The 22,319-nt window shown below is 42.3% G+C and overlaps 1 protein-coding gene across 3 annotated transcripts in view; it reads left to right on the top strand.

The window, feature by feature from the left end:
• Nucleotides 1-22,319, top strand: part of whrna (whirlin a) — a 110,746-nt gene that overhangs the window by 37,633 nt on the left and 50,794 nt on the right. For all 3 annotated transcript variants that reach the window (XM_017493099.3, XM_017493098.3, XM_017493097.3), the window contains exons 2-3: nucleotides 10,583-10,801; nucleotides 17,582-17,707. In XM_017493099.3, the coding sequence (XP_017348588.1) occupies nucleotides 10,583-10,801; nucleotides 17,582-17,707 (345 nt within the window). The remainder of the gene's footprint in view (nucleotides 1-10,582; nucleotides 10,802-17,581; nucleotides 17,708-22,319) is intronic.

Here is a 22,319-nt window from a genome sequence, read left to right as displayed (position 1 = left end):
CTAATTTACTGGCAGGCTTGGATACAGAGCAAGCCAGAGAGAGAGAGACACACACACACACACACACACACACACACACACACACACACACAGAGAGACACAGAGAGAGAGATGAGACAGAGAGAGTGATGAGAGAGAGACAGACAGGGAGAGAGAGAGATGAGAGAGAGACACAGAGAGATGAGTGAGAGAGAGACAGAGAGAGTGATGAGAGAGCGACAGAGAGAGAGATGAGAGAGACACAGAGAGAGATGAGTGAGAGAGAGACAAAGAGAGAGAGTGATGAGAGAGAAACAGAGAGAGAGATGAGAGAGAGACAGAGAGAGAGATGCAGAGAGAGATGAGTGAGAGAGAGACAGAGAGAGAGATGAGAGACAGGGAGAGAGAGATGAGAGAGCGACAGAGAGAGAGATGAGAGAGACACAGAGAGAGATGAGTGAGAGAGAGACAAAGAGAGAGAGTGATGAGAGAGAAACAGAGAGAGAGATGAGAGAGAGACAGAGAGAGAGATGCAGAGAGAGATGAGTGAGAGAGAGACAGAGAGAGAGATGAGAGACAGGGAGAGAGAGATGAGAGAGAGACACAGAGAGAGAGAGAGACAGAGAGAGAGAGAGACAGAGAGAGATGAGAGACAGGGAGAGAGAGATGAGAGAGAGACACAGAGAGAGATGAGTGAGAGAGAGACAGAGAGAGAGATGAGAGAGAGACACAGAGAGAGAGATGAGAGACAGGGAGAGAGAGAGAGATGAGAGAGAGAGAGATGAGTGAGACAGACACACAGAGAGAGATGAGAGACGGAGAAAGACACAGAGAGAGTGATGAGAGAGAGACACAGAGAGAGAGATGAGTGAGAGATAGACAGAGAGAGTGATGAGAGATAGACAGAGAGAGAGAGATGAGTGAGAGATAGACAGAGAGAGAGTGATGAGAGAGAGAGACAGACACAGAGAGAGAGAGTGATGAGAGAGAGAGAGACAGACACAGAGAGAGAGAGATGAGTGAGAGATAGACAGAGAGAGAGTGATGAGAGAGAGACACAGAGAGAAATGAGTGAGAGATAGACAGAGAGAGAGTGATGAGAGAGACAGACAGAGAGAGAGATGAGTGAGAGATAGACAGAGAGAGAGTGATGAGAGAGACAGACAGAGAGAGAGATGAGTGAGAGATAGACAGAGAGAGAGTGATGAGAGAGAGACAGACACAGAGAGAGAGACACAGAGAGAGAGATGAGTGAGAGATAGACAGAGAGAGAGTGATGAGAGAGACAGACAGAGAGAGAGACGCAGAGAGAGAGAGATGAGTGAGAGATAGACAGAGAGAGAGAGATGAGTGAGAGATAGACAGAGAGAGAGTGATGAGTGAGAGATAGACAGAGAGAGAGTGATGAGAGAGAGATGAGTGAGAGATAGACAGAGAGAGAGTGATGAGAGAGAGATAGACAGAGAGAGAGTGATGAGAGAGAGAGACAGACACAGAGAGAGAGACACAGAGAGAGCGAGAGAGAGACACGCAAAGAGAGAGAGAGCATTCAGCAGCACAAAATACCAGCGATGGTATAATAAAGGAAGAACTTTCACTTTGTTTCTGAGATAAAACCTTTAATGTATTATTTATTCTGTTTGAATCTAACTTTCAGCACAGTTGGCTTGGCTGTGTGAGCACCCGAACTGCAAGTAATCTTTTGCATTTAATGATCTTTATGAATTATGATTCAGGAAGCAAAGTGTACATTGCACTGGATTGAGGCCCGAAGTACCCACATAGCAGATCAGTGTCTTTTTGCACAATATCAGAACTAATTCATGCAGAGAAGCAGCAACGCTACCCACCATGCCACTGCGCCACCCCGAAACTGATCCGTTTAACAGCTCTACAACAAAGCAGATTTAATCCTAGTCCAGATGATCAAAGAAATGTTACATCTGGACTTAAACTGGTGCAAGTCCAAAGGTTCTTTTTAATCTCTGGCCCAAATGTGGCAGTGACGCAGTTCAGAAATGGTTCAAACTCGAGTCAGCCACAGTCACATCCTGCATCATTATCCATGAAATCAAAGAGCAAAAATGATGGTTTATTAAATACTAATGTCACCACATCTTTTATTTATTTTCTCTCCCAAAAGTACAAATAGAAGTTTCTCTTACGAGATTGTGCTTTCAGTGCGGCATTTAGGACCACTGCTGTGGTTGTTGCTGAACGGTCTTGAGCTGATGGGTGATGGTAAATACTCCCCACCTCCCCAGTCTAGTTTCATTTTAAACACTGATTTCATGTTTGCGAATGTTTTCGTTGGTTGCTCGGGTTCCCGTGAACAGCCTCTCTAGGCCCATTTCAGAATGCATGTACGCATACAGATCGGCAGTGTACTCAACTTTCTCTCATTTTTCGAATAAGTTTGTGGACACCTGACCATCGCACTCGTGTCCTTGTTGAACATCTCTCTCCAGATTTAGTCCCACCTTTTTGGAGCGTAGACCTGGGCATTTTGCCCATTCACCCACAAAAGAAGTAGTGAGGTCAGGCACTGATGCTGGACGAGGAGGCCTGGTTTTACAGTCGGCATTCCAGCTCATCCTAAAGGTGCTCAGAGGGGTTGAGGTCAGGGCTCTGTACAAGACACTCGAGTTCTTCCACTCCAACTCTGGCAAATCATGTCTTCACAGACCTCGCTTTGTGCACGGGGGCGTTGCCTCGCTGGAACGTGTTTGGGCTCCTTAGTTGAAGTGACGGGAAATTGTAACGGTACAGACGTTCTATACGATCGTGTGCTTCCAACTTCGTCGTAACAGTTTGGGGAAAGAAGCACATATGGGTGTGACGACTGGGTGTCCACATACTTTCGGCCATACGGTGTACGTGTTCCGAGTCTGCTGGCTGAAAGGGGTTCAGTGCCATTAACATCTGCCTAATCAAATTATAGTGGGGGAGAAATGCTATTGTGCTAATGTAGCTCTAAGCAGAGCTAACAAGGCATGTAAGTTTTCCTACATATGACTGCCCTCTAATATCCCTCCTCTATCTGTTTGACTCTCTTTCCCTGACTCACGCTTTCTCCATCCCTCATATACGTCTTTCTCCACTCCCTCACCGTATATCATCTTGTCTCTGTGTGACTGCTCATGAATAATTCATCGATAAAAGTGAGGGATGGAAGCCGGAATGCAGCGCTGGGAGAAGTGATGGGTAAAAGGGCAGGTCTGTCTGATATACTAAGCTGCAGTGTGACCCTCTAGTTCATGGTCACGCTGTCTCGGTGCTGACGTGGGTTCCAGAAAAAATGCTTCTGCCGTCCTTGCCTCCCAGACCGTGATTCATGCAAACGATCATTTACTCCGTGTTTTAATTTTGATTTATTAAAATAATAGCACTACTTTTGGAAAGCAGACATTGCTGCGATTCGCCCTCCGGGGTGATGTTATGCAGTTTCGGTCTTGTTATGCAGCGAAGGAGACTTTTAATCTAGACAATGAGACCGTGAAGGACGTCGAAGGTTACGCAAATGAGATGCCATGCACGGTCTGCATGGAAACGAAGTGTGATCCTTTTAAGATGACGTGTGAAGCATAACCACGTACAGTATTTGCATGCCTTGGAATTTTATCACTGCGTTTCATCCGTTCCTTTAACGAACCTTGCACACAGTAGGAGTTTCACAGCTGTTAATTTTTACTCGTTGACCTGTAATTAAAAAAAAAAAAGTACTCGATTAGCTTGACTTGACCGCGAAAAGTGCTCCAGGACACGGCTGTTTTAGGCTGTTTTATTCGTGTAATAAACAACAGCTAGGGATGCATGAAGCTACACTTCAGTTAGCAGCCTTTCAGAGGTTTTCGAGCTAAGTTGGTAACAATGAAAATAATAGCTGAAATCATTGATTCCGGAGCTGAGACTGCACTGCATGGAAGCTCGTGTCCATCAATAGAGCTCTCCTTATAACTCAGTAAGAGGTCTTCCTTGGAGGCGACGTCTACGGCAGCGTCTGGGAGGTTTTACCAGGCTGATTATGACCTGCGAGTTGAACCGCCATGTTGTGCAGCATCAGTCCCCTCCAAAGGCTCTAACCGAGCTAAGTGGGATCGGATGGTGATCCAGTCCAAGATCTTATTCAGATTTAAAGGACAACAAATATAACTGGGTGTGGGATTAAAAAGGAATTTGCAGTGGCTCTGTAAGCCTGTCCATTCTAGTATGGTCCCTGAGAACTTTACCAATCTCCTTCACCTTCACCATGATTGCTACGTGCTAATCTTCCCAACCAAATGGCAACATCTTTTATAATAAAACCTGGTGCGATCTGTTCTCATACTGATTTCCCTTCACTCTATCTATATAGGTGATTTAAGGTACAGTACAGGAAGGAAATGAAACGATGGTGTATTGCTGATTAAAGAGCATTATTTAATGGCCCAAGGCAAATTCATGATTTCGACGGCCAATTAAAAACTTTAAAAGTGCCCCTGTGAAGCATGTTTCATGGTTACAGCTTTCAAAAGAAAAAAAAAAAAACGGCATTAAGAAGAACCGACGGACTTGTCTGAATATAAACATTACTAAATGTTTTTTCTTTTTTTTTTTTTCTTTCCGGGACACTTATCCTTCAGCTGCCAACAATACTGTCATGGTAACAGAATTTGTCCTCAGTAATAAAACCACATTAAGTATCACAATACAGATCCTACATTGATGCCATTCATGTCAGGACAGAAAACCGATTGAAAATACATGATGACAGAACATCCATCCATCCATCTTCTATACCGCTTATCCTTTTCAGGGTCACGGGGAACCTGGAGCCTATCCCAGGGAGCATCGGGCACAAGGCGGGGTACAACCCTGGACAGGGTGCCAATTAATAACAGAACGTGGGAAATAAAATAAAAAATCTGGATACCCGTTCAAGATCAGTTTTTAACGAATACATATTGATGCACAAGAACGTTGAGGAGCATAAGTGTGAATATGCGTTAATGTGCGCATGGTGCCCTGTGACGCGCTGGCATCCCATCAATTTCGTATTCCCTCCACCAGCCCATTGACTAGCCTCTAGCTGCTTTCACTACCCACATTCCCTTGATGGTCAGTGTGTCTCCTTGTAGCTCTGCTTTACGCCGTGTTTACACGATAATTGATTGGTTACAGTCCTTGGGTTTCTAATTGGCCTCTGGAATTTAAACAGCATGAACCTGTGTGTTATTTAGCACTTAGTCTAGTTTTAGCAACAGCTGCTAACTGACGCACCACGAAATATCACTGTGTTACACTACGAAACGGTTAGATCTAGCTCTTGGTTAAAACTCCCTCCACCCAAATATAGCAGTTATTATAAAACCATGCATTTTCAGTTCTGAAATCTGATCGGCTGGGTTGCATTCGAAGCCAGTCCTGGATACGCGCAAACCTGTGACCGCATGCGGCGGGAATTCAACCAGTGATCGTAATTAATAAGTCGGTACCCAAATTGTTTTGGAGAAACAGACCTACATGCGAGTTTTCTAAGCTTCAAACACTAAATAGAATACTGTAGGGAAATGTTTAGTGTTAGTACTCGGTATCAGTCTAGAATAGTACATACAGCGAGTATGTGGTTTGAGACAGCGCCAGTGCGCTCGATAGCGCCTAGTGAAAAGACTATAATAGTATGCGCACTCTTAATTTAAATGTGACGAGTTGTTGCGGTATCAGTAATTCGGTCTCGCTAAACTTTTTCAGTACCGGCGTGGCTCGGTGCAACAAACGAAGCTGGTTTGTAAATGAATGGGAAAGGATAATTAGCATAAAGTGTGTTCAGTACTAGAAGAAAAAAGCGTGATAACGGCACGTAATTATCACAACACAAGTAAGGCTGCATAAAATCAAACACTCCAGTATAGTTGATTGTTTGTGGCCGTTGACGTTGAAAGGATGAATCGGCTTAAACGTAGCTGGTGAAAGCGATTGGCTGTTACAAATATCATTTAACATTTAACATCTACCGACTTTCTGTTCAAGGGCTAATCTCGTGATTGGTCTCGGTCACAGTAACAGCTGATTGAAATGACGGATAAGGAGTCGTCCACGGCGTCCCCTGCTCCGTGCCCCGAGTTCCCTCGGATAGGCTCCAGGCTCCTCGTGACCCTGTGGTATGGAAAATGAATGGATGGATGGATGGACGGATGGAATAAGTGGAATAAAACACTTCAAGGTGGCGAAAGTGTGGATTATTTCTGCAATAATGACACGGTCTGTTGTGTCTTATTAATTATATCTACACCTATAGTTATGAGCGTTTTTATTTTACGGTCAGGTGTAAAGCCCTACTGGGAGAGCTAGCCCAAGACACTACAGCAGCCGCAGTGCTCACTGATCATCCTGATAACTCTGTTTTAGTTTCATTAAGGTTTCTGATGTCCATCAGAGCTCCACCTCCATTCAGAATCATGCATACGCTTTCCTCTCTCATTCACTGTATAATTGAATGCGTTACGTTGTGCGCACAGCAACCGCAGTCTGCTAATGTGCTATTTTGTTATGCTAATTCTCACAAGTGGACTCTGGGTGTATCTTTTTTATATTCGCACACTATAGGCACAGTCACTGTGTTTATATCAGACTCCATGGACACACACATTCATGTTTGTCTTCCTATCCTGGTGAGGACCTCGCATTGACAGCATTATTAACCCAGCTCATTAACGCTATGCCTGAACCTGAATCCAAGCCTAATCTTAACCTCAGTAACCAAAACGAAACCTTTTGGCTCTTGTGGGGACCAGCTAAATGTCCCCACAAGGTCAACACTGTCAGATATTCTTATCCTTGTGGGGACCAGCCAAAACTCCTGGCTTTATTTGATACATTTTTCTTTTATTATTTTATAAAATATTTAAAAAAATATATATATATTTATGTCTTAGTGGAGACCAAATGTCCCCAGGATAGGATAGGAATATCTGACAGTTTTGACCTTGTGGGGACATTTGGTCTTCACTAAGACATAAAAAGATTTTTTTTTTTTTTTTTATATATTCTATAAAATAAAAAATAAAAAAATGAATCAAATAAAGCCAAATGTGGCCAAATACGCTGCAGTATCATGCATTTCTATCATTATTGGTCCTCAAACACAGATAAATACATATCTAAACACACACACACACACACACACACACACACACCTGCCTGCTGTTTATCTGAAGCTGCCTCAAATTCTAATTCAGGTCCAGACTGCATTATTGGTCAGGTAGTAAATAAACAATGAGGAGCATGTCCTTGTGTGTGTGTGTGTGTGTGTGTGTGTGTGTGTGTGTGTGTGTGTGTGTGTGTCTCGTCATGTAAGCTATTCTCAATGCGTTTCTCTCCAAGCACGTTCCCTGTAATGATGACACTGTTGTATAGATTCTTCTTCTATTCCATACTTTTTTTTTTGACACCCAGTCAAGAAACGTTTCCGTCAGCGCTTTAGACAGACGGCACATTTAGATCATTGCTGCCGTGCTGCATTTTATTTATCATTATTCACTTCAGAGCCATTTGTGCCACTTTCTTTTTTTATTTCTCCTGGGAAATCTGTCTCTCTCTCCCTGTCACTTCCTGCTTTTGTTTCCTTGCTATATTACCCCCATGAAAACATGTGTCATTGCTGCAGGCAGGTCAAGTGCAGTGCACAGTTTTTCAGATGCCGTGTTCTGTATCAGGGAAGATTTTCCAGGATGTAACTATTCGTGGGCATCTGAGTACATGATCGGATCTTAAAGCGATTTAAGGACAGGCGATGTGGGATTATTTCCTACTGTGCTCTGCGTGCCTGTTCTAATATATTGTCATTTTCATTTCCGTGTGTGTGTGTGTGTGTGTATATATAGTTGTGCTCATAAATTTACATTAACACAGATGATTAAAATTGCATTTAGTTTGTCGTTTAGTTCTTTTAGATTTAGTCTAGTTCATTTAGATTTTCTGCGATGCTTTTCTGCTCACCACGTTTGTAAAGAGTTAGGAGAGTTCCCGCCAGCTTGAAAATGTCTGGCCATTCTTCTATGGCCTCTGTCATCAAGAAGGCATATCCAATCACAGAACTCTGACACTCAGTGGATGCCACGGTCAAAATCACTAAGATCACATTTTAATCCCATTTCTGTTGTTCGGTGTGAGCATTAAATAAAGCTCTTGACCTGTATGTGCGTGATTTTATGCACTGCGGCGCCGCCACATGATTGGCAGTGTCTGGGGGGGGGGGTGAATTGTCAGAGCACTCCTGTGAGATTGGTACAGAGTGGCATCATGGTGTGTGTGTGTGTGTATTAGTACAGAATCATTTCACACTCTACAGGAGTCATAGTGTCACACAGTGAGACTAGGGACTACATTTGATCTGCAAAGTGATAGCAGCCATCGCAGGCTCTCCGAGGTCAATGAGCCGCAGCACAGAGGAGCTTTCGGTTCATCTCAGTGCTTCTCAATCAGCCGGCCTGCCTGAGAGAATAGAGCTGGGTGTGGGCTTAGGAGAAAGAAGGATGTACATGGATATAGGAAGTGGCAAACAAATCGAGCAAATCCAGTTGCCTAGGTGGAAGTGTTGAAAGAGTGGATTCCACTTGGTTTTTATTCGGATTCTTCTGTCTTTTTATATCTGTTTCTATTATTGCATGAAATTAATTCGCATAATAATAATAATAATAATAATAATAATTATAATAATACTAATAATTTACTTAGGGTTCCTCATGTGAAGGAAGTAATAGTTTTTTATTTATTTATTTATTTATTTATTTATTTATTTTTAACCTTAGCTCCTAAGCTGTAAATCATTAAATCTAAAAAAAAAAAGAAAAGAAAAAAAAGAATTGTATTCCTTTCATTAAAACACACTTCTCTAACCTTAACCCTAGAGTTTTACCCAATTTGCCACGTTCTGTAAAAATGTTTCCCAAATTTTTTTTTTAGTCCTTTCATTCAAACTGGCTACATACCACTTATGTTGAGCTAATTTGCTATATTTGTTTGTTTGTTTGTTTATTTGTTTATGGACGCTACCCCTATTTTCAGAAAATTACTTAGAATCAAGTTAATATCCTCCTGACTTACATACATTTCGGTGCTAACTCTTTGGGGTGCTGCCATATGTGATTAGCGCATCATAACAGTTTGAACTCCGATATACAGGCATGTAAAAAAATAAGTACACCCCATGGAAATTGTGCGCTGTTTTTTTTGACATTCGGACAAGCAAAGACAGCTTTTCAGGAGAAGCACCTCATACCAACTGTGAAGCACGGTGGTGGAAATGTTATGGTTTGGGGTTGCTTCTGCATCATATCAATGAGTGCTTGAAGATAATGTGAGGCCATCTGTCTGAAAGTTGAACTGAAAGTGGAAAGCTTTCAACAGGATAATGATCCTAAGCGCACTAGCAAATCCAGAAGAAACGGAGGGTTATGGAATGGCCTAGTCAAAGCCTGGATAATGTCAGAACCTTTTCTATCTTTATTATGAAATTGCACCTTTTGATTTTATTACACAAATCAGTCTTTTTGGGTAACGGTCTATCAGCATGGCACATCTTGACTTGGCAATATTTTCCCACTCTTTCGTGTGAAAACATTCTAGATCCATCAGATTGTGAGGGCATCTCTTGTGCGCAGCCCGCTTCAGGTCACTCCTCAGATTTTTAGGTCTGGGCTCTGGCTAGGTCATTCAAAGACCTTGATCTTCTTTTGCTGAAGCCATTCCTTTGTTGATTTGGATGTATGCTTTGGGTCATTGTCTGAATCTTTTGCATTCGACTTGACCGGTATTTGTAGCTAGTCACGTTTCCTTTCACCTCGATAAAAGCCCCAGTTCTGGCTTAAGAAAAGCAGCGTGACGCTTCCTCCACCATGCTACACCATGGGGACGGTGTTCTTTTATCGATATGCTTTTTTGCGCCAAACATCCCCTTTTGAGATCGGTCTCATCAGGCCATAACACATTTTGCCACATGGTTTGGGGTGATTTAGTACGGCGTGGATGTGAGAGAGGATTTTTGTGAGAAAGGCCTTCCGTCTAGCCACCCTACTCCAAAGCCCAGACATGTGAAGAATATGAGAGATTGTTATCGCATGCAGAGAGTAATCAGTACTTGTCAGATATTCCTGCAGCTCCTTTAATGTTGCCGTAGGTCTCTCGGCAGCCTCCCTGATGAGTTTTTGTCTCGTGCTTTTGTACATTTTGGGGAGACGTCCTGTTCTTCGTGATGTCACTGTGGCGCTCAATTTTCTTCGCTCGTTGATGATGGCATTCACGGTATTCCATGATACAGTTAACGTTTTGGAAATTCTTTTCTTTCCCCCATCACAAAAGCCTGACGTTTTTACAGAGGTGTGTAGACTTTTTAGATCTTCTCTATCTCGGTCGGCCTGTTAATGACGTTATGGAGTATTGCTCTCAATCCGCAAACGTTCTCCAGTTTTTGACACCAGTCATCCACTGTAGCGGTATGTAACTAAATTCTTTTTTTTTTTTTTATTTGAATTTTTATTGGTTGTCCAAGAACTTTTTTGGTCAGAAGAAGAGTCAGGAACGAAGGGTTTCCACCTCACACTGACCCTCTGTTTTACCCTCGCAGGTGCTCAAGGGCAGCAAGAAGCTGTGCATGTCGGTGCGCTCCATGGGCCGCATCCCAGGCGGTTATGTCACGAATCACGTGTACACGTGGGTGGACCCACAGGGCCGCAGTGTGTCTCCTCCTCCAGACCTGCTAGAGCACCACAGCGCTACCCTGAACAGAAACATCGGCCAACAGCGCAGCCACATGCAGCTGCTCCAGGACGGAGACGAGAAGAAGGTGAGGTGGGACGTAAATATCCTCAGCATCTGAATGTATTCTGGTTAAACTCGCTCAAAACAGCCTGTGCAGATTATTTCACTAAAAACGTAATAATGATTCAAACCGCCGTTGACTCTCCTAATACTGCATCTCCTCCCTCATGCTCCCCAGCATGAGTTCAGCTCCAATGGGCCTCAGTTAGCATGTGATGCTAGGTGCATTAATAACTCTTCGGAGCTAAACAGTTGTGTAACATCTAGAATAGCAAGCACATCAACAGAACATCGGAATATGCTGCATCTGTCAAATAGTTAGCAACTCAAAAGAGGTATTTCGATGGAAGCTATGAATGAGGACTTCATGAAGACTAACATTTCGTGAACAGTCTGTCGATGTAAAAGTTTACTCCTCTGTAATCCGTATGATGGATTTATTCAGAAAGTTTTTTTTTTTTTTTTGTTTTTTTTACACCGAGAGTTGCTCAAGAGTTTGAGCAGGCTTCAACTTGACCCTGAGTAATTATGTAGATGTCTGTTCGCTGCCTAGACGAGGAGCTCTAAACGAAGCATGAATTTATTCTCTCATTTGAAGTAAGTCGTTGCTGTTATCTCTGTATAACAATATTCTGCATTGCTTAACCGCTGGTCGTAATCTCCCTGACATCTGAGAGCAGCTGGCACATTCACTTTCCTTTAAGTCCCGCTTTATCCACCGTATCAAACGGGAATCTCGGCACCGAGCTCTGTAATAACGAGCGGCGACGAACAGAGAACACTTCATTCAAGACACACAATAAATGAGCTTATACGTGTGAGCTCTCTGGCAGCAGCTAAAGAGAGATAAGCTCTCGGTGCTACACAATGATTAAACCGGTTTGATTTTGTGCACGGAGTGTCCAGAATGTGTCGAGAGATTAGTTTATTCTGACACTTGTTTAAATATGTGTGAGCTGCAACGCTTACATTGGGTCTTGACAATCAGCTCCTTATTCTGCTGTTGAGAATTTAAAAAAAAAGTAACTAGTGGATTAGATATACAGCATAACATGAGACTAATATAGTTTAATGGCTTAATCTAGACTCAGAACCTGATCAGAAAATCACTTAGGCTTGTTTGATAGAACAGTTGTATCACCTGTACACAATATTACCTTTTTTTTTAGTACAACTGGGTGCCTGGGAACAGGAAATTGTTCAGCCATGACGTCGTGTTTCACAGGGGTATAAATATGAGGTAACACATAGGCCAAATTTAGGAGTACAAATACATTACACACCCAAACAAAAAACCACGGTCACTCAGAAACCGGGAATGCTCAATCTTTTGCAGCCAGAAATAACTTTCAGTGGGGGGGGCGGGGGGGCTCCGTTTACGCATCTGACTCCTAAATCTGACTTTCTGGAGTTTATTTCCCCTCCCTGTTTTGCCTCAATCTCCATTAGGGTGCCAGAATCTGCTAAATATTATTTTAGGGGGATTTTTATGACTCGCTCGTGAGGTTATAAATCTCCCAAGTGCTGGAAATTGCCCAAACAGCCCTTGAGACCGTGGGTGCATTAGAGCAGAGGAAAAGAGTCCGTCTCTTTCCGTAAACCGATTGATCATTCTGTTTGCAGAGAAATATATAAGGTAATTGTGAGAAAGTTCCCAGTCTGCACCCAGAGTTCCAGTAAATACTAAGAGTCCTTGTCGAAGTTGAAATGCATTTAGGTTAACGCAGTGGGGACATTTTTATAAATTTATATATATATATATATATATGTATGGAATTATAAATAAGGACACAGCACACAACGCAACCGGTGCACCAGACTGACCTTTCAGGGATGACTAGCGCTAACCTTTAGTGGAGTGCTTGTGGGTGTTGGCCTTGTTTAGCAGCCTGAGGACGCTTGATGGTGAGCGTTACAGGTTTCAGTGAGTACACTATTGCTTAATATTAAGGGCTGTATTCAGAGTTAAAGTGGAAAAGTCCACTCTGAAACCTTTCACATATGCTTCTAATGAAATATATGCGATGTGTGCAGCAATTCCGGTGCAGTCGTTTTTGGTCGGTGCTGTATTGTGATTCGCACGCTGGCTTAGCGGTCAGCACGTTCGCCTCACACGTCCAGGGTCGGGGGTTCGATTCCCACCGTGGTTCCCAGTCCAAAGACATGCATGGTAGGCTGATTGGCGTGTCCAAAGTGTCCGTAGTGTATGAATAGATGTGTGTATGTGATGGATTGGCACCCTGTTCAGGGTGTACCCCGCCTTGTGCCCGATGCTCCCTGGGATAGGCTCCAGGTTTACCCGTGACCCTGAAAAGGATAAAGCGATATAGAAGATGGATCATGACGGACATTGCTGGTGCAGTTACAGTGGCCGACAAAATGTCAGCCTTCTCAGAAAATAAGTCATAACAGCAAGAGCCGAGCAAGAGAGCATTCTTTTCTCGTCCACCATTTTCCAGCAACATTCCTCGTCATATTAATGAGAAATCCAACGTAGTAAAGACAACAATCACTGGAGTTCCAGGATACCAAATCGAAGCCTTGCGATTAAATCAAGCTCATAAAATGATAGTGTGTGTGCACTTTTTCGTGCTGTTTTGACTTCTCAAATGAATAAACCGTCTCGTTGTTTGGCTTCGTTTTTGTCCGTCTCTGAACAAACCGCGCAGAGTGTGTAATGAATACGCTGACAGCGTCCGGTCATCTGTACACTTACAGCTCACTTGAAGAAGATGGACTTCCTAATTTTAGCGTGATAATTAACGTGCCATGTAAAATTCAGTGCCTGAGAAGAAGTATTGTCGCTAAACGGTGCATTAAAACAGGGTCTCTTCTGAGCTCTTAGTGCGCACATGACGTCTCTGCTGATTTATACAGAAAAAAACAGGGAACGTTCCAGCTTTGCCGAGCCCCTGCCCGGAATGTGTGTAACCTCAGACTCCTGTTCTTGTCTGACAAGAGTGGAACCCGATGTGGTCTTCTGCCCCAAGGTGTGGTGCCTTTCTGCCTGCTCACCGCAATTGTAAAAGGTGGTTATCTGTGTTACCGTCACCTTCCCGTCTTCTCAAACCAGTCCAGACATTCCCCTCTGATCTCTCGCTTCAACAAGGCATTGTTAAAGTGCTTAGAACTGGATGTTTTTTTTTGGCGATGATTGTTTTGGCTTTATTGCACCCTGTGTAGACCGTAGAGACTGCTATGCATGCAAATTCCAGGAGATCAGCAGTTTCTGAAATACTCAAAGCAACCCATCTGTTATTCTCATCACATCCCCCCTCCCCCTTTCTGTTGTTAGAACATTGTGAACGTTACCTGAATCACTTGACCCGTATTCGCACGCATCTATGCATTGCGCTCCCACCACATGATTGGCTGATTGCATAATTGCATCAACGAGCAGAAGTACACGTGTTAAATTGACCCGTGATTGCGTATATTATATTACTATGCAACGTCATATTTGCATGTCTAATACTGCCCTCAAATGGCATTGCATTCTATTGAATATTTTGTATACACGCGTCGCTTAAAATATCAATTTCAGGGTGAAATATCGCCGTTACGCCTAGTGTTGGCTGCCTATGGTACTAGTCGAAAGGGCTCAAGTATAATATCTATCAATAGCTGGATGATGAAACCGGGGCAAACTCTAACGCACACAATCCACGGCAGCTAGAGTTATGATTTCTTTTGTGTTTTCTTTCAAGACAGTAATGAAATATTGAATTCATGCCATGTTCGCAATACTGATACCAAACCTGGTAAACAGAAAGGTCTAGCACTTGCTTACACGCACAAAAAGAAGACATTTGTTAACAACAAATAATCAGCCCAAAATTTGTATTATTTTTTTAATTCTTTGAAAGACAAGGGCTTAGCCCTGCTTGTCCATTTATACCAGCTGCCCTGGACTTACTTCTGTTCCTTACTCAAGTCACCGTCGCTTAATTCATAAGTCTAAATCCTGATTTAGTGCAAAATTGTTATTAATCCTTCACTACACAGTTAGCTCAAGCTTAACACGGGCCTAAAAGATAGACTGCAAGCCATTTAAGAGGAGACACTGCGAGTCTGGATAAGCACGTAGATGTTTGTCTGTCACTATTTATAGGAGTCATTATTTGTCAGGGGAACTGGTTCCACGTCCGAGCATTCGGTGAATATGGAGAGTTAATCTACACGGTGCCATTTTTGTTTTCCTAATAATGCCCGACCTTGTCTGATTTAGTGAAGCTGTATCTGACTACGAGTTATTTTTGTATTCCGAATGTCGACTCGCTGAACTGCGGGACTTTTGGAAAGTGCTTCGGTAATCACTGTAATATTTGGGCTCTCGACTGTCAAGTGTAAGTCGAGAGTTTGTTCTGCATATTGCCGAAGAGTTTATTGAGCATCAACTCGCATAACACGGCTGGAAAGAACATCTGTGGCACCATTCATAGATGAAAATGTTTTATTATGCATATAGATCTATTTTACAGACTAATCATTGTACACATTCTCTCTCTCTCTCTCTCTCTCACACACACACACTCAAATAAAACATGGTACAAATGTAGTCCACATGATATGGTACAAATACATGTCAAATCAAAGCAACACGATGTGTGTTTTCAATGATATTTTAAAGTAAATATATATATATAACCTTAAAATAGAACATCATGTGCCTGATGAATATTAATCTTTGGTGCATAATAGGAGGAGGCTTTTTGTTCTTGTTCAATATTTGCAAACCTGATTTGGAACAAAGCCTGTCACGCGTTCTCAGCTGTAAAAGTAGTTAAGAGCATTTAAGAGTGTTAAGAACCAGTAAACAAACCATAAAATCTTCTCTTTTTTTTTTTTTTTTTTTTTTTAAATAAATTGAACACCCAGTCAAGATATCGTCTTTGTCAGTATGGCTTTTGTTGAAGGGATTCTGATTTTATTAGCATCAGTCTACTGAGAATCCCAAAACATTGGTAAACTGGGGTCCAGTGTCCGAGTGTCCAGTGTCCAGTGTATTTCCGTAGTAAAGTAAAGCAGTTTTTTAATGGTGTCATCAGTATAAGGATCGAATCCAAATTACACCTGGATTCCCAACCTCGCCATTCGTCGATCCTGAGATCCTAGCCGACTTCAGACTTTTGTTGTAAAATATACTGTTCTTGTTGTAAACCTTTATTATCCATCCATCTTCTATATCGCTTCATCCTTTTCAGGGTCACGGGGAACCTGGAGCCTATCCCAGGGAGCATCAGACATAAGCCGGGGTACACCCTGGACAGGGTGCCAATCACATACACACTCACACACCCATTCATACACTACGGACACTTTGGACACGCCAAAGTGGGTACCGGAGTACCTGGAGGAAACCCCCGCAGCACGGGGAGAACATGCAAACTCCGCACACACAGGGCCACGGTGGGAATCGAACCCCCGAGCCTGGAGGTGTGAGGCGAACGTGCTGACCACTAAGCCACCGTGCGCCCTACTTTAATAGCTGTTGTTAGATCTGCAGTTAGATACGGAACTTGGTAGCTTGGTGGTTAGCATGTTTGTCTTGCACCTTCAGATCTGGGGGTTCGAATCCCACGTCTGCAGAGACTACGTGTTCTCCCCACGCCCTGCGCTCTGGGCACTCCGCTTTCCTTCCTAGTCCAAAGACATGCATCGTAGGCTGATTGGCATTTCCAAATTGTCCGTAGTGTGGGAATGTGTGTGCCAGGGTGTCCGCCGCCTCGTCCCCTGGGATAGGCTCCAGGCTCCAGGCTCCCTGCGACTCTGTGTAGGATAAGCAGTAGAGAAAATGGATGGATGGATGTTCTCTGACATTACTGTCAACCTCAGTGAAGTTTTGAAGAATTTCATAATGCATTATTAATCTTGTTTTGCTCCAAACTCTTTTGAGCTTAATGACAGGCTCTTTTAAGTTTTGCCCGTGCATGTTTATGATCCTAGACACTGTTTCTAGTAGGTAAGAATTCATAAACTTTAACGAATGACTTTCTAACCGTTTAGTTTTTTTATTATTATTATTCATTTGTACAGACCAGTGCCATAAAACAAAAGGCATCATAAAGCTAAAGCCTCAAATTTATCCACAAGCCGTTTTGATAAAGATCACAGGCTGTGCTTTGAAGGCCATTAAACCGCAACAAGACTCGAGACACGACGTCTTTATTAAAATAGCCACGTGTAGGAAAATTCCAGAAGATGCTTGACAGTGGTGCTTGAAAGTTTGCGCACCCTGTGGAATTTTCTATATATCTGCATGAATATGACCTAAAACAACATCAGTCCAAAAAGTAGACAAAGAGAACCCAATTAAACAAATGAGACAAAAATATTATACTTGGTCATTTATTCATTGAGGAAAATGATCCAAAGGGTTTGCAAACTTTCAAGCACCACTGTGCCTCTATGGTGATGGCTGTCTATAAAAACAGGCTTTTCTTACCTTCATGTGTCATATGGAGGAAGCAATAATTCTGAGGAGCAGTTCCCATAAGAAGACCCATTTCATTCTCATTCAGCCAGGTTACAGTCATAAATGTAAAATTAGATTTTCACTCACACAGGAGATTATTTACTATAAAAGTGCTCTAACGTCTCTTTAAGCCTTTCATTCTCTAGGCGCAGGCAGTTAACGTTGACATAAATGAAGTCTGACAGCGTTCTACCTTTGAATTTACTAAACGATCAAATGGATCAGTTTGGTGTGTGTGTGTGTGTGTGTGAGTGCGCACGCACTATATTTACATACATATTAATGGATCTACTCAAATTTTTGACATAATTGCTTTTACATCTGTCTCAGGTGAATCTGGTGCTGGATGATGGTCGCTCTCTGGGTCTGATGATCCGTGGAGGAGCCGAATACGCTCTGGGGATCTACATTACTGGAGTGGACCGAGGTTCCGCAGCAGAGTGTGGCGGGCTAAAGGTAAAGCCTCACCTAGTCCTCCATATCCCTATCCTCCTCCATCTAATTCTCCCCAGCACTGACTCCCATGACGGTCTGCACGTATACAGTGCTTTTTTTAACCTTAACGGTTCCAAATCGCTTTATACTGGTTCTCATTCACTCACACTCTGCCACGCAAGGCGCCAGCTTGCCATCGGGAGCAACTTGGGGTTCTCGCTCAGGGACACTTCGGCATGTGGAGTCACGTGGGCCGGGAATCGAACCGCCGACCCTACGATTAGCGGACACCCCGCTCTACCACCTGAGCTCTACCCGCCCCTTTTGCGATGGCATTGTGAGAAAGTCACACTTATCACACGTAATAGCAAGCTTTTAGACATCGTCAGTCAGAATGACTAAAGTGTTCATAGCTGTGCTTAACATACTGGGATCTTTACCCACCGTGATATATACTGTATATGAAAATATACACTGTGGTCCTAATTTAAAATTGGAAATAAAAGCAGAAGGTTTATTTATATTTATATATAATAAAAGATCAACTTTTATATATTTATATATCCATCCATCGAGTTTCTGTACCGCATTTCCTACACAGGGTCGCGCGGAGCAAATATATATATATATAAATATATAAATAATATATACATACATACATACATACACATATCGCACCGTCACTTCCTCCCACGTCAATCGAGCGTTCGTTTTCTCTCTCCTTCACTTCCAGCCTCGCCATTTCTCTCCTCTGATCCAATCCTCCGCTGACGTATGTGTCTCTGTCAGACCTCTGTGCTAAAGGCAACACATTGTGAGGCTGTTTGTGTACCGTGTGTGTGCGCTGACCGAAACAGGTGTCTAGCCGGTGTCGCACTCGCGATCGGTCAGCTTAGACGTGCTTGTTAGCCCCTCACAGACTGCAGGTGGATTCAGAGTCAGTCTGGCACTGTGCAGCTCCGTGTCACATTTACGCTCTTCTTTTTTTTTTTTGGGGACAAGACTGGTTTTTAGATTTATTAGCCACCTCCATTTGTAATTCTTTCGAGCCCTCTGCTTCCTGAGAGATGAATTGCGATGGCACCGAAAATGCCGAAATGACCTTACCGTTCTCTTCAATAGACTCCACCTGCTCAGTCGAAACGATGTGTGTGGGCAGCCTGGGAAAACTCGAGCGCGTCTCTCTTTTTGCAGTTTAAAATGCGCTTGCCGCAAAATTTAAAAATAAATCAATCACAATTCAAGCTTTCCCTCCAGTTTCATTGAAAGATGCGATTTCTGTCTCTACATTTATAATCTAATCTACTGGGGGGGACGCATTACGGACACATTTTACAGGATTATTACATTTACAGTGTAGAAATGAGATCTCACTTTGATTATCAGCATCATCCACATCTGTCTCTGAGGTCAAATTCACTCCACCGATCTCTGTTCATATACTCTACGATGAAATGACTCCTGATTGACTCACTCACTTCTGCTCCGCAGTTATTAATGTCTTTTCGTCAGGCCGTTTAAAGTCTTGTGCGGAGTGTGTACCGTGAGTGCTCTTCTCTGTTTTGATGGTGACGGAGCAGGAGCATTACAGACGTCATGACGGGCCGATCAGGCTTATGTGGAGTGAAAACAACAACAAAACAAATGTAAACGTAATATTTCAAAGATTCCACTTCTTACTCAGATTGTCAGTGATATAATTTGTAATGAAAATTGTCTTATTAAATGCAGGATAAAAGCATTTTCACTAGCGCTCACAGACTTTTGGACCCCACTACTGAAGTAGAGATGGTGAAGTTTATTACTGGCAGAAAATCTTTTCCCAGAATTCAGCCACAGGTCATTTATTTATTTATTTATTTATTTATTTTCCCTTTAAACTGACCAGTCGACAATAATGCGAGCAGAAAATTGACTCGTGGGTCACAGGTATCTGAAATGATTAACCGTCATTACTGGTCTAGAAACACTTTCATCCATTACACCGTGCATCTTCAAAACTTTCTCTCGCGGCCTTTTCGATAAGTGTCCCGGCTGTGAGCGCGTGCGTCGCCGCTGAGTAACAATGCTGTGTAATTTACTCCGACAACCTGCCTTTATTCCATTTTCACAGCACATTGCTTCTCCATTTGGCGCTTTGATTCGAGATGAATCTCATCATCGCGTAGGGTCATGGACATTTCAAGCTTATGGAGGAATGGCTGTGTTCTTTCGAGGCAAACATTTCGATTTAACCGAATCAGAAGATGAGGCGGTGTGTTTTTATCGGAGCTCCTGGAACGAAACCATATAAAGAGAGAGAGAGAGAGAGAGAGAGAGATGAATGGGGAGAGCTGAGGATGTTTGTCTTAAGGTAGGGGGCCTTGTATTGTCTGAAAACCGTGATCAGCACATCACAGCACACACACCTGCGAGAAGATTAAACGCCCAGAGTTTTCATATAATTGGCGCCGTGTTTGTGTTCACATGAGCGCACAAAGATGCATCAACAGTCGCTCATATTTACACAAGCAGTTGCAGATCGTTGGGTGGGCTGTATCTGAACACACACACAAAATCTAATGTGTTAATCAATAGCTCAATGGCTCTAATACATAGACAAGACATTATGGTATACATTTAAATAATGTTCATGAAATTAATTAGTGCTGAGGGGTTCATGATTTTTTATTTTATTATTATTATTATTATTTTTGGGTGTTTTTTTTTTTTTGCAGTGGCTGCAAATACTTTAAGAGCCCCTGGTGTAAGGGACAGCTATCACCAAAGATTAAAGGCCTGTCTCTTTAAATACAATAGAATAAGGTCTTGCACGCTTGTGAAAACGGCGGTGTGGGGCTGGCTTCACGTGAACGCGAGTGTACGCCACTCTGTGTGAAAGTGATCAAGGGGCTAGCTGTCATAAATTGTCCCGTCTGAACTTGTCATATTGCTCCATATTTTCCCATTTTACAGTGTCTGGGAAAGGCACATTGTATGTGCAGATCAGACAGACGTTCTTCCTGATAAATCAATTGAAGGAACCTTTAAAAAATTTTTTTAAAAAAGCAAGTGATGAATAAAAATTAAATTATTTCTTTATAGGTAAAAAAAAAAAAGTGAGCAGTTTTAAATGAAAGGATTCATTTGGACGAGATTATATTCAAATAAACAATAATTAACTAAACATTAATAAAGACAACAGTGGGTTATTTTTTGATTATAAACCGTGTTGTGAAAAAGTATTTGCCCCCATCCTGATTTCTTCTGTTGTTGTGTAGATCTCATCGTAAATCGTTTCAGAAATGAAAACAAAATCTAAGATGAAACAAAGGTGACGCGAGTAAACACAAAATACAGTTTTAAAAAGGATAATGTTATTTATTGAAGAAAAAAGTTATCTAATACCAACTGTCCTGTGTGAAAAATGTATTTGCCCCCCCCCCAACATGAAGTTGGTTAAAAGGTATTACCCAGTAACACACTATGCCAAAGTTGAAAGAGATTCCAGAAATGATGAGGAAGAACGTGAACGTGAAATACATCAGTCTGGGAAGAGTCACAAAGCTGCATTTGCTCCTTCAGGGCCTAAAGGAGAATGTCCGGCCTTCAGTCTGTAAGTTGAAACTCAAGCGCAACTGGATTATGTTGCAAGACAATGATCCAAAGCCCTAGAAGTAAGTGAAAGACTGATAATAATTAGGCCAAGTGTACAAACACCCTACGAGCCAATCGCTGCAAACTATCGGAGTATTTTAGAAAAAGAAGCAAATGCATCTGGTTTGTTTGTCGCCGGCGAATAGAATTAATGGTGAAATATTTCGGAAACATTAGACATCGCAAAAAGTCAAAGAACCGTATACAGTTTTATCAGAATTCAGAGATCCAAATTCTATGAATTTTTGAAAACTAGAGAAGCCAGTCAACTCCTCCGTACCACACCGCGCTTCATTGGTAATATACTGTTGCATCACCAGAATCTGCATATTGGGCCATGATTGGTTCTTATACGTTATGATGCAACAGCACTTGTCTTTCATGCGTTTAATCAAAATGCCAATAATATATAATAATAACTTAATCGAATGTTTATCGCATCCTTATTTTCACAGTCAAATCAAAGAGGACCCTGTTGTATAAAGTTTAAGGTGACTTTAATTCCGTAATACAGCCATCCTGCTGCTTTGTGCCCTGCTCGATCTGTTGTTTAGTATATAGATCAGGTTTCATCTGCCGTTTTTGTTAGAGATGTACAGAATAATGATTGAGATACTCTAAATTTAAATACTTTGATTTTGGCTCAGGTAGGTCGCTCTGCAGCCAGGGAAAAGCACTGGTATGTGTAATCAGCTCTGGCAGGTGAAGCAGAAGTAATCTTTTTTTTTTTATGAATTTTCCGACTAATGGGAGAAAACCCGGTCTGGTTGGTTCCGTAATCATTTTTTATATATATATATATATATATTTTTTTTCGTCTTCCAACTGATCCACACAACGCATTTACACAACCACACATAACGTATAACTCCATTCACAATCACAATGAATCCATCACACAAGCCCTTGGTGCGTACTAGCTGAAAGCATGAACGCAGTCTTATACACATGCCTTGTATTAGAATTAGCCCCAGTGCTTTTGGGTATGGTCCTACAG

Source organism: Ictalurus punctatus, chromosome 18 (genome assembly GCF_001660625.3).
Source record: "Ictalurus punctatus breed USDA103 chromosome 18, Coco_2.0, whole genome shotgun sequence".
NCBI lineage: Eukaryota > Metazoa > Chordata > Actinopteri > Siluriformes > Ictaluridae > Ictalurus > Ictalurus punctatus.
The sequence above is the reverse complement of the archived record's forward strand: the minus strand, read 5'-3'. Positions and strand labels throughout refer to the sequence as shown.